Below are 13,476 nucleotides of genomic sequence, written 5' to 3'. Positions count from 1 at the left end.
CAGTGGCGCCCCCTTGAGTTCTGTGCTCATGCGTCGGTATATCAGGCGCCGCCGACGCTCTGCCCTCTTAGTTCCTTCTTACTGCCTGTCGTGGTTAGTGGAACCGCATCCCGGATGCTGTGGGGCTCCTCGGTCACAGATGCCACATTCCCGGTCACTGCCATCTCAACGTGGATTGCCTAGAGCAAGATGCCACTCATCCTCCCGCAGATAGTCTTATAGGCGCAGGTTCTTTCTCCCGAATTGTGGAAGTTCTCCCAATCGTGTCTCCAGTCCCCCCAGCACTGGCCCCTCGCTACCAGCATTGATCATCTCTCTCTGGGCACTGGTCCCTGTCAGTGATGCCCAGCAAGCAGACCCAGGTGTCAGCGGCCCCACCGTGGTCACAGGAAGGGGATTCCTCCGGCACGGAAGCCCAGTTCAGCCCCTCGCCTAGTCAGCACGAGCGCGAATGGGCACTCAAGGCTGTGTCGACATGGACTGAACCAACTTGGCAGCATGGCCAGTGGCAGGTGAAATGGCCTTATTGAGGCACATGGGGAATGCCGGTTGTGGCGATGCCCACTTCTCACCACTCATTGGCACTGCCTTGGAGCAGCAGCTTGCACCACCGATGGCACGCTCATTGGTTGGAGCAGAGGGAATAGTGCCCACCCCTAAGCCTCCTTCCCCCACGGGGGAAGATGCCCCAGAACCTCCCCCAGCAGTGCAATCATCGTCCTCGTCCCTGGATGAGGTGATTGCGGGACCCTCAAGGACAAGCCCGCCAGATGATTTCAAAGAACATCAGGCCCTGCTGCGTCAGGTGGCCGAGAAGTTGGGCCTGGAGGCAGAGGAAATGGCTGAACAGATGGACTCCTTGTTTAACGTCCTGTCAGCCTCCACCCCTACTCCTCTCACACTACCGGTGCACAATGGAGTCCTTAAGATTGCCAAGGGTCTCTGGCAACCTCTGTTCTCCCACTTCAAAGAGGGCTGAAAAGAAGTTTTGTCCCAGCCAAGGGGTTAGAGTACCTCTATACCCGCCCTCCCTAGGCTTGCTGATGGTCTCTGCAGCCAATAAAAGAGACGAATGGGCATACCAGTTTGACTCACAAAAATAAAGACGCCAAACAGTTGGATCTGTTTGGGAGAAAGATTTATTCGACGGCTAGTTTGCAGTTCTGGGTGGTGAACCATCAGGCCCTCTTGGGCGGTTACAAATTTAACTTATGGGACTCCTTTCATAGGTTCAGAGAGTCCCTTCCACAGGAGTTGACCCAAGAATTTGGACCCTGGTGGAGGAGGGCACTGTGGCTGCCAGGTGCTCCCTCCAGATGGTGTGGGACACGGCAGCCAGGGTGGTTGTGTCGGCGGTGGTGATTAGGCGCAGCTCCTGGCTTCAGACTGAAGGTCTCTTTCCAGGAAATTCAGACCTCCATCCAAGACTTCCTGTTTGATGTGAACAGTCTCTTTTAAGATCAGATTGATGCAAGGCTGCATGGGCTGAAGGACAACAGGGCTACCCTTTGCTTGCTGGGAACGCATGCACCGCAGTGAGGAGGCGGTTCTGGCCGCCCCTGTGTCTAAGCCTTGGCAGTTCTGGCCACCGTTGCCCCGCTCACCTGCGCAGCCTGGTCCGGCAAAACACTATGGGTGGCCGGAAGTGCTCATTTTGAGGGTGTGGTTGAGAGTAATGCCCCATTCACCGTCCAGGATCCACCCTGCTCTTTCCTCAACCGCTTGTGTTCCTTCCATTTGGTCTGGTCCCAAGTCACCTTGCACCATTGGGTGCTGTACATAGTGTCTCACGGTTACACCCTGCAATTTTTGGCCTCCCCTCCCTCCCTCCCACCCTTACTCTTCTGGGACCCATCTCACCAGCAACTCTTCGTTCAGGAGGTTGCGAACCTCCTGCGCCTGGCTGCAGTGGAGGAGGTCCCTCGGTACATGAGGGGAAAGGGATTCTACTCCTGCTACTTCCAATTCCTGAAGGTAAAAGGGGGCCTCAGGCCTCTTCTGGACGTACGACACATCAACAAGGCTCTCAAAAGCTGAAGTTTCGCATGGTCTCCCTGGCCTCCATCATCCCCTCCCTGGAACTGGGAGACTGGTATGCTCCCCTTGCTTTGAAGGACACCGATTTACACATCTGCATATTCCAAGGTCACGGGCATTTCCTCCGGTTTATAGTGGGCAAACACCATTTCCAATTTACGGCACTCCCCTTTGGCCTCTCCTCAGCCCAAGGGTTTTTACCAGATGTGTGGGGCTGGTGGCTGCTTACCTCAGACGCCGAGGGGTCCAGGTCTTCCCATACATCGACAACTGGCTCATCAAAGGCAGGTCCCAGAACCAAGTGCAGAGACACCTTGATCTGGTGTGTTCCACCTGCCATGACCTGGGCCTGTTGATAAACGAGAAAAAAATCCACCTTAAAACTGGTTCACTGCATAGAGTTAATTGGAGCGGTTCTCGACTCCACGCAAGCCCAGAGCCTTCCTCCCGGAGGTGCATTTTCAGACCATGTCTGATCTGATCTCCCATGTGAGAAGCTGCCCGCTCACCACAGCTCACACCGGTCTGTGGTTGTTGGGCCACATGGCCGCTGGTATCTATGTGGTCAGTCACACCCGGCTCCACCTCCGTTCTCTGCGAGCATGGCTGGCATCAGTCTACAGCCCCAACTGACACGATCTAGACTGGATGGTCAGGGTGCCAGATCAAATCCTGTTGTCCCTCGATTGGTGGTTGGACACTGGATCAGTGTTGCAGGGAGTCCCCTCTGTGACCCTGGTCTCTGATGCTTCAGACTGGGGCTGGGGAGCCCACCTGGGCGAACTGAGCACCCAGGGCCGATGGGTGTGGGATGATCTGGCCCTTCACATCATCAGGGAGCTCAGAGCAGTTCGCCTGGCCTGCCAGGCCTTCTTGCCCCACCTGAGAGGCAAGGTGGTGCAAGTCCTCATGGACGGTACCGCCGCAATGTGTTACATCAACAGACAGGGCAGAGCCAGGTCGTCAGCCCTCTGCCAAGAAGCTCTCAACCTTTGGCACTTCTCTGTGCAGCATGCCATTCATCTGGTAGCCGGATACCTGCCTGGCACCAAGAATGTGCTAACAGATCGCCTCAGCAGAACCTTCTCGTCTCGCTACAAGTCGTCGCTCCATCTGGAGGCGGCCAGTATGATCGTCTGAAAGTGGGGAATTCCCCAGGGGAACTTCGCATCCCCCCAGAACAGAAAATGTCATGTTATGTTCGCTCGAGGGTGTGGACAGGGGTTCCCTGTCAGATGCTTTCTACTTCTGTGGTCGGGGCCCTGATGTACGCCTTCCCGCCAGTGTCGTTGATCTACAGAGTCCTAGTGAAAATCAAGCAGGACAGGGCAGGGGTTATCCTGATAGCTCCTGAGTGGTGTTGCCAGCAGTGGTTCGGCATGCCGCTGGACCTTTTAGTAGCCTAGCCACTGCAACTCCCTCTCTGGCCAGACCTGCTGTCTTAGAATCATGGCAGTCTCCTGCACCAGAACCTAAAGGCACTGTACTTGACAGTGTGGCTGCTGCGTGGCTAACTGTGGATGAGCAGGCATGCTCGACCTGAATGCAACTGATCTTGTTGGGTAGCAGAAAGCCCTCCACCAGAGTGACCTATCGGGCAAAATGGAAAAGGTTTACGTGCTGGGCCTTGGATCGGTGTTTCTGGGCCCAACAGGCCTCCCTGCAGGTGATCCTGGACTATCTCCTGCATCTCAAACTCCAAGGATTCACTGTTGTCAGTCAGGGTCCACCTGGCTGCTATTTCAGGTTTCCACCCTCCATTCCAAGGCAGGTTAATCTTCGCTCATGACCTGAAGGCCTGATTCCTGAAAGGTCTGGAGCGTCTTTACCCGCACGTCTGGGATCCAGTCCCTCCCTGGGATTTGAACCTTGTGCTGTCGAGGCTCGTGGGACCGCTGTTTGAGCCTCTGGCTTCCTGTTCTCTTCTCCTTCTCTTCTGAAAGGTGGCATTCCTGATGGCAATTACATCCACCTGCAGAGTATCAGAGCTCAGGGTGCTTATGTCGGAGCCACCCTATATAGTGTTCTACAAGGATAAAATCCAGTTGCAGCCGTACCCGGCATTTCTGCACATGATAGTTTCCCAGTTTCATATCAGCTAAGACGTTTTCTTATTGGTCTTCTTTCCAAAGCCCCATAGTTCCAAAGAGAGCGCAGGTTACACGCCCTGGATGTCTGGAGGGCACTGGCCTTTTATATCTACAGGACACGGCCTTTCCATAAGTTAATGCAACTGTTCTTTGCTGTGGCAGACAGGAAGAAAGGTCATCCAGTGTCTGCTCAGAGGATTTAGTCCTGGATCACAATCTGCATCTGATACTACTACGAGCTCCTGAGTGTGCCTCCACTGATGATTAGTCAAGTGCGCCTTGATTAGAGTGCAAGCATCATCAGTGGCCGCCTTGGTTCATGTGCAGATCCAAGAGATCTGTAGAGCTGCTACCTGGTCGTCTGTCCACATGTTTACATCCCATTATGTGCTGACCCAGCAGGCCCGGGACGATGCTGGCTTCAGAAGAACAGTGCTGCAAGCTGCAAAACATGAACTACAAGCCCACCTCCATTGTCACTGCTTGTGAGTCACTTAGAATGGAATTGACATGAGCAAGCACTCGAAGAAGAAAAAACGGTTACCTACCTTTCGTAACTGTTCTTTGAGATGTGTTGCTCATGTCCATTCCATTACCTGCCCTTTCGCCCCTCTGTTGGTCACTGGTAAGAAGGAGCCAAGAGGGCATAGGGTCGGCGGTGCCCGATATACCAACGCATGAGTGCAGGACTCAAGAGGGCGCCACTACTGACCCTACGGACACTGCTATGGCAAAAGTCTCTGACTACTGCGCACGTGGGCACATGCACACCTTGAATGGAATGAACATGAGCATCATGAGAATCCGAACATCTTACGAACGGTAGGTAACCATTTTTTCTTTGGATTTACAAAACTTCTGAAGTACATTTTGCAGAATAATTCTGGAGTTCGTGTTTGCTAATCAAATTTCTTTGCCCATGCAAATATTACGAAATCTGTTAAAAGAAAGTTACTTAGATTGCAAAGTCAAGCAATCAAAGTTTAATAAATAAAAAGGAGATGTATTTTATGTTCTGCTTTGTGATCAGATTTAACTTGTTTTTAACTTTAACTGTTTGTGCCAGGATGTTTCAATTTATTTGTTTGTTTTTTTTCTTTTGCTGAGAAGGCTGGCTTTCAAGTTGGCTAAATTTAAAAGATCTCAAGAAAAATTAAACGCTTGAAAGTACTAGGAATAGTGTTCAAAGGAACTTCCATTTTTTATGTAACATGTTACATATAACCTGTAAAGATATCCTACAGCACTAATTAAAACAGCTTTCAAAATATCTTGCACTGTGAAAGATAATAATTCTCTAAACAACTTGTGCAGCATGTTCATAATTTAAAGAAAGTATTCTTTATAATTAAGACTCTTCGTTTTCAGTTTAAACCAATTTTTACTGAAAAATTCCCAGGTTTTACAGAAAGTATTATTCAGCTTTTATTGATTTTCACTTTTGTATCATTCAAATATATAAAAATAACTTGTTTTATTAGGAAAATACGATACATTAGTCTGTGTGTATATATGCAAAGCTGCCCGTTAAAATAAGGCGCTGCATTAGTGTAGAAGATACACACAGTAAACACAGGACACGCACTCGAACTCTGAAGTGCATGTGCATCTGAACGTACTGATGGATCTCATGCCCACCATGTACACATTTCGAGCTGTTAGCAGATTACAGTTTAAAAATTTGACACACTAAAATGGGAGGAAAATGAAAATCTGTATCAGAATACATTTGAGAACACAAGGAAGCATTCAATTTTTTTTTTTTTAAAGGGAGAAAAGGATGAAGTTGAGTGTATGCGCTGCAAGTGGTGTGGCCCAATTATTAAATGTAAATATTTATAGGCTAATAGTTCTAAGTCTACAACAGTAAACTGTTTATTCAAATGAAAAGTTTTATTTGGGGATTAGAGAGAAATTGTTTTCTTAAACTCAGAGGTGGCATTATGTTTTGAGTTCTGTTTTAGTTTTGCAGCAGATCATATAGATGAATAATGGAATTCAAAGTATTCATCTACTGAATACTTTTTTCTCCATGTCTTTCTGTCCACCAAAATAAACCCCTGTATTTACACAGAAAAATTACTAGTTTTTTGTACTGATTTTCACCTGTTTTTATTGTTGTGGTAACAAACACTGATAAATTCCTGGGAAAAATTAAATAAAATAAAAACTGAAAACGAAGAACCCTATTTTTAATATAACTGTGGAAGAAAATAGTGCTAGACCAGTTTCAGTATTTTGACACCATTAGTAAACAACTCCAAAAATTCAGTTAACTTGCATTATTTAATAAGGTATCTTTTTACCCTTCCACACATCACAAAACCAAAGCATAGCAATGAAGCAGTATATCCTAAACGCCCAGGGATATTATTGCTCTGCTTACCGCAGATGCCTACCTTTTAAATCACCTTTTAGCTCCTATTGTGAAGGAAAGCTAGAAGCTATTTCTTATCTTCTCTGTTTGTGACCCAAAGCTTAAAGGAGTAAAAGACACCTGAGAAGTCTGAAGAAAAATCAATGACTGAAACTAGAGTCCATTTGCCACTCCATAATATTCTAGATGTCCTTTCTCAAATTTCTTTATTGTGTCATTGTGGGAAGCGTGGATACAAATTTTGGATTTTTCTTACTTAAATTGTGTTTTTATTTAAATTAAATAGACTTACCTGTTTTAAAAAAACAACTGTTTAAAATAAATTTAAAATTGACAACCTATGGTAAACCCTAATTGTAGTATAATTTGCTAAAATCCTTTAAATAAAAAATATGCCACAACAATAAGCCCTCCTCAAATTTTAGTGAGTTAAAGTGTACTTTTTAAATTTTATATATCTATATATAAAATAAATTAGGGAGAAAACACATCTTTAACTTTTGAGGTCAACTCAAGCATTTATAAATATGTTGCCGTGTCCTGTACTGCATTACGTACCTCTCTTTTCAGTCTTTAAAATGGAGATAAGATTGGATATTTACAATTTTCAAAATGTAAGTACTTCCAGTTTCTGTTGTTCAAAGAAGTTTTTGCCCTACCTACTTTCGGTTTCAGTTTAGCTAACAGATGAAAGAATATTTTCTTCATGTGGATGGAGTAGTTCATTCAAAGTTGAAAAATAGATTGGAAGTTGAAAAAGCAGGAAAGCTTATTTTCCTTTTCCAATAAGTAAATAAAAAACAGGTGGGAGAAGATAAGATCTACTAATTCTAAAATTTAAAGAACATGGGTCCAAATTTTCAAAGCTACTTAGGTGGCTAAAGATGCAACAGATAGGTGCCATGTAGGATTTTCAAATGTCCCCAGCAAGCGCCAGTGGCGACCAGAGACCATTAATGCTCCCATTGTTTCATAAATCAGTTAGTTAGTTTATCAAAACTTGTTTTGTAATTAGAACTTTTTTTCTAATGTATTCAGTACATTTAAGGAATTTTCAGCTAATAAGAACAATTTTTAAATGCTGTATTGTACACTTTTAATTGAATTCCAGTTTCTATCCAGATGCAGTTTGACATAAATCCCGAGAAAAAGATTATCATCTAGTAAATAAGAAATGTGCCATTTGTCATGTTCCAATATAAAAATGTGTAAACATTAAGAATTTGAATAATGCATGTTAAATTATGTAATTGCTTATATAAACACGTGTAGATATAGTGTATCTTGGTTAGCAAAAAGGAATACCATATTAGTGCAATGTCTATATTTGTTTGCAAAGCAACATGTTTTAGTGGTTATCCCATCCAATGAGAAGGAACATTTCTTTAGCAAAATAAAATACAAATGCAAAACAAGATTAAAATCAGTGTTTTAAATTAAGGTTTTCCACATGCTGATTTAAATAATGATTAAAATAGGTGACTTGATTCTTGGGGGATCAGAGACTTTGATTTTGATTTAAAAAGGCATTTTGGTGTAAGTCTAAATGACAGGATAGCTAAAATGCTGGTGGGTGGTCAACACTAGCATTTCTCCCCATATCAACCGTTCTAGTGTATTAATAGCGGTAGAAAATTTTAGGTGAAAAAGTGTAGTTTAGGCATAGCCCATTGAGGGCTGTAACAGTGACATATTGTACCATACTGGGGAATGAGAAGCAAAAATCCTACATGACTGAACATAAGAATGGCCATACTAGATCAGACCAAAGGTCCATCTAGCCCAGTATCATATCTTCTGACAGTGGCAAATGCCAGGTGCCCCAGAGGGAATGAACAGAACAGGTAGATCCATTCCCAGCTTCTGGAAAACAGAGGCTAGGGACACCATCCCTGCCCATCCTGGCTAAAAGCCATTGATGGACCTATCCTCTATGAATTTATCTAGTTCTTTTTTGAAAACAGTTTTTATTGCAAGCATATACTTAAGCATTCTGATTAGTTGTTGGGCCACCCAGTTATTAAAGCGAGTTGGAAAATTTGTCGATTTTTTAAAATTAAAAATGACCTTTCAATTAAATGGACATGTTTAAACATGTTTTTTCAAGTATTGACTTTCTGACAAAAATTTTTTGGCAAAGTGAAAGTTTGGTTTTGTCAGTTTTTTGGGGGTGGGATAATTTCCCAACCATCTCTATCAATGCTTTTTCACTGATTCATTTCAAGCTTGGTGTAACAGCCTCTGCAGATACTGCTCTCAAGCAATGTTTTGAAGTAAAGAGATTTTACCATCTTTTTGGAGGGAGTAGCTTTCTCTACTATGGTTTACCACTTTACAGACTTAGAGATACAGGTTGGAGTACAAAATGCAACACTTTTGGAAGTTATTGAAAAGAGTGATATACATATTGGAATTCAGCCTTCTTGCTTCCTGTGATTGGAGCTAAATCCCCTTGTAGGACTTAGGGTTTTTTGCAATTCTATATATGTGGAGAAGCCACTTTGGAGAAAGTGCCATTAGTGGTGTATTTCAACTTTTTAGAGTACATTTTGTTTGGGGGTTTTTTGGGAGGAGGGGAATATATTCAAATTAGAACAGTGAAAATAAATTAAGCTGAAGACAGGACACTAATGAAATCTGACAATGAAGACCTATACATATTAAGCCTTTTCCCATGCTTAGTGGCTTAGAGGTTAGTCTTGAAATATACTCTGGAATCAAAATATGTATGGTCCTAAGAACATTCAATCTATACAACTTCACAGCAGATACGATTATTTATATTATTGTTGTGCCTATGGGCCCCAGTCATGGACCATGACCTCATTATGCCAGATGCTGTACAAACAGGAAAAAAAAGAGTACAGTAGGAATTTAACAAAGTATCGGCGTAAAATTTTCAAGAATGTTAATGAAAGAACCAGCACCAAGAACCAGCACTAGTTCAAAATCATGTAAACAATTCCACTTTGTTAGTTTAGCAGTATTTAACATCTAGATCTTTTTGTATTGAATTATTTCACCAGTTATCAAAACTATGCATTTTATTATGATGATCTTTGGCCTTTAGGTTGCCTCAAGAGTTTGCACATGTATGTAATTGCGCTGATGTTGTAACTGAATATAAACTCAGTGTTATTAGATGGGATGGGAGGATAATAGAGTAAATGAAGAACCAATTTCTAAATGTTGATGAAATGTAAATTGAACATTTTAAGTTACCATCAGTAGAAAGACAGATTTATGGTTAGGCTAAAATAACAATGTGATTTAGTCTCATTCCAGTCTACCTATTTGCTGGATGATAAATTAATGAACCTTTATATACTATTAACAGAATCTGCTGAAAAAGCAAACTGCACCCAACACTTTAACCTGTAAAATGCCTTCTGTAAATGAAAACTCATTTCATTCATACTCACTATGAAAAAGACAATCCAACATAAACTGATGATGTGGCTGATTAAAAAAGAACCATGTCAAGGATGGTAAGAAACATACAAGCTAGCTAGAATTTTAGGGAGTGTGAAGAAAATTATCAGTGAGAAATTGCAAGCTGATCTATACTTTAGATGTTAAAGATTTGTGAGTTTACAGTCCAGAAAACTAGATATCAATATATTGTATGAGCCAAAAAGCATATATGATTTACCAAATGCAGAAGGGTTGAGATATTAAACCATTCTGTAAGCAGCATTTAGCAATTTCTTATGTATAACTTTATAAGCACTGACATTTTCCCCTTTTTTTCTAGCACTTGGTCAGTGAATGGTTAAGTGAGAAGATTGAGAAGACAGGAAAGCCTATAGACAGCCTTTCAGAAAGGCCTCTGCGTATAACTACAGACCCTGAAGTTCTGGCTACACAATTGAATTCTTTACCAGGTCTCACTTACAGTCCACATGTATATTCTACTCCTAAGCACTATATTCGTTTTACTTCACCATTCCTTTCAGAAAAAAGGAGGAGAAAAGAACCCATGGAAAACATTACTGGCTCTTGCAAAAAGGTAATGAATCCTTTGTCTTAACTTGGCTTTAAAACGAAAGGCAAATTGCTTGTTTCTGTGGGTTTTCTTTTTTTCCCAACTCCCTCTTATTTAATCACAATTCTTGTTTGTAAGCATGAATCCTGTGTTGGAACTTGCAGTGTTTAGAACTTGCTCTACTGTCTGTAGCATGTTCAGAACTTGTTTCAATTAGAAATGAAATTACATCTAATTTTTGAAAAGTCTTTCTTTTTATGACAGCGTTGGTTGAAGCAAGCTTTGGAAGAAGAAAACTCAACAATGATGGACAGATTTAATTCTCCATCTCAAGAAAGATCTAGAAGTCCTGTGATCAATGGTGAAAATAAAAGTCCATTATTATTGAATGACAGCTGTTCCTTACCAGGTGAAGTTTTTAACACCTAAATATTATAAGACATCTTAAACTTTTGAAGTAGCTTAATATTTTTTAAATTACTGAGGAAACATGGTTTTCAAACTATAAACGCCCCATATAAACAACAAATATTCTAGTGGACAGTATAGGAAAACCCTCCTTAATATTGGGTATTATGCACTCTTTTCTTTGTTCTTGTCATATTAGAACACTTGAAATATGGGATGAAAATAATTTGTGGTGTACTATAGTTTATTACTCCAGCTAGTGTAAATTTACACATAAATATGGATACCTTTTATTCTTCAGAATTTTAAGGGTTTCACTGAGGGAAAATATGATTTAGAGCAGTGCTTCTCAAGCTATCTGATGTGGGGGACCAGCAATTTTTTTTCCCAGTGTGCCCGCAGACCGGCAGCTGATGGCTCACGGACCGGCACTGGTCTGCGGACCACCACTTTGAGTAGCACTGGTTTAGAGGAAGTATTTCATATTGATCTGCTCAGACTTATTTTTCAGGTTATAGACCCATTCCTGCAGTCCTTGTATATCCAAAATGCCTATTAATTTCAATGGGAGAGTTGCTTGCACAAAAAAAACCCCAGAAAAATTACCTAGTCTTAAAATTATTTATTTAATGAGAATGTGGTGAAACTAAGCAACCTTGGGATATGAAGTCTGTGTGCAATGTCTCCTATCCAAAGTTACAAACATGTTGATAGTTTTAATGTTCATGATGTAGTAACTGATGCGTTATTGTAACTTTAGTAATTTATAATGTTTTTCCATCATTTTAGTTAATATTGAAAATTTCAGTTCTTAAAGTCTGCTGCCTTCAGTAATTTGTTAAGATTATAGTTGACTTTTCATGTTTAACACTTTTTTCATGAGAGAGGCATTTCTTTAATTTGACTGCCTGACTGATTTAATGTGTTGTATTTATAACTTTATTTCATGCCCAAGTCTTTACAAAATGAGGAGGAATGACTATCAGATCAGCAAAATATTGTTTCCTAGTCTCTTCTTTCTATTTAACGTATAGATCTAACAACACCACTAAAAAAACGAAGACTCTATCAGTTACTGGATTCTGCTTATTCAGAAACCTCCACACCTACTCCTTCTCCATATGCCACGCCAACTCATGCTGATACCACTGCCACAGACCCGTCATTGTTTGCTACTCCTCCTAGGATAAAAGCAGAAGATGAAACTTGTAGGAATGGTTACAAACCCATATATTCACCAGTTACCCCTGTGACTCCATGTATACATGGAAATGCCATGCACTTTGAGGTAAGATTTTCAGATGAACATGAATATGTACTCCCCTTCTCCCCCCCCCCCCCATCTTTTAAATAAGACATTTTCTGATATCTATATATATATAGATATATTACTGTCTTGTTTTGCACTTAAAACTCTTTAGCCAGTTGCTTTAAGCACCAAGATTATCAGACTTGGTTTCTGTTCGTGGAACATAAGGTCTTGTTTACATGGAACAACACCAGAGGGGTATGATTTTGTAAAGTGCTCTAACATGTTGTGCTCTGACTGCCCCATGTAGTTCCTGCTGGCATGCTCTAAAAGGTACCTAGTTTGGATTTTTAGAGTGTGCCAGCAGGGTCTACAAGGGGCAGTTAGAATGCAACATATTATCTTTATAGGACCTTTATAAATCACACCCCTCTGGCATGTTTTACCAGTGCCATGTAGTTAAACCCCAAATTGCTCATTAGGACTACACTTTGCAGAGTAACAGCCGTGTTAGTCTGTATTCGCAAAAAGAAAAGGAGTACTTGTGGCACCTTAGAGACTAACCAATTTATTTGAGCATAATAAAATAAAAGCTGGCTAGATTGTCGGGCTCAACGGGTAGTGATCAATGGCTCCATGTCTAGTTGGCAGCCGGTGTCAAGTGGAGTGCCCCAGGGGTCGGTCCTGGGGCCGGTTTTGTTCAATATCTTCATAAATGATCTGGAGGATGGTGTGGATTGCACTCTCAGCAAATTTGCGGACGATACTAAACTGGGAGGAGTGGTAGATACGCTGGAGGGGAGGGATAGGATACAGAAGGACCTAGACAAATTGGAGGATTGGGCCAAAAGAAATCTGATGAGGTTCAATAAGGATAAGTGCAGGGTCCTGCACTTAGGACGGAAGAATCCAATGCACCGCTACAGACTAGGGACCGAATGGCTAGGCAGCAGTTCTGCGGAAAAGGACCTAGGGGTGACAGTGGACGAGAAGCTGGATATGAGTAGCAGTGTGCCCTTGTTGCCAAGAAGGCCAATGGCATTTTGGGATGTATAAGTAGGGGCATAGCGAGCAGATCGAGGGACGTGATCGTCCCCCTCTATTCGACATTGGTGAGGCCTCATCTGGAGTACTGTGTCCAGTTTTGGGCACCACACTACAAGAAGGATGTGGATAAATTGGAGAGAGTCCAGCGAAGGGCAACAAAAATGATTAGGGGTCTAGAACACATGACTTATGAGGAGAGGCTGAGGGAGCTGGGATTGTTTAGCCTGCAGAAGAGAAGAATGAGGGGGGATTTGATAGCTGCTTTCAACTACCTGAAAGGGGG

The 13,476-nt window shown here is 42.3% G+C and overlaps 1 protein-coding gene across 3 annotated transcripts in view; it reads left to right on the top strand.

Moving 5' to 3' along the window:
* KMT2E (lysine methyltransferase 2E (inactive)) overlaps nt 1–13,476 on the top strand; it is a 120,056-nt gene that overhangs the window by 84,536 nt on the left and 22,044 nt on the right. For all 3 annotated transcript variants that reach the window (XM_077835665.1, XM_077835683.1, XM_077835674.1), the window contains exons 17-19: nt 10,259–10,513; nt 10,754–10,898; nt 11,932–12,185. In XM_077835665.1, coding sequence (XP_077691791.1) covers nt 10,259–10,513; nt 10,754–10,898; nt 11,932–12,185 — 654 coding nt within the window. The remainder of the gene's footprint in view (nt 1–10,258; nt 10,514–10,753; nt 10,899–11,931; nt 12,186–13,476) is intronic.

This window comes from Eretmochelys imbricata, chromosome 1 (assembly GCF_965152235.1).
Source record: "Eretmochelys imbricata isolate rEreImb1 chromosome 1, rEreImb1.hap1, whole genome shotgun sequence".
Lineage (NCBI taxonomy): Eukaryota > Metazoa > Chordata > Testudines > Cheloniidae > Eretmochelys > Eretmochelys imbricata.
The sequence above is the reverse complement of the archived record's forward strand: the minus strand, read 5'-3'. Positions and strand labels throughout refer to the sequence as shown.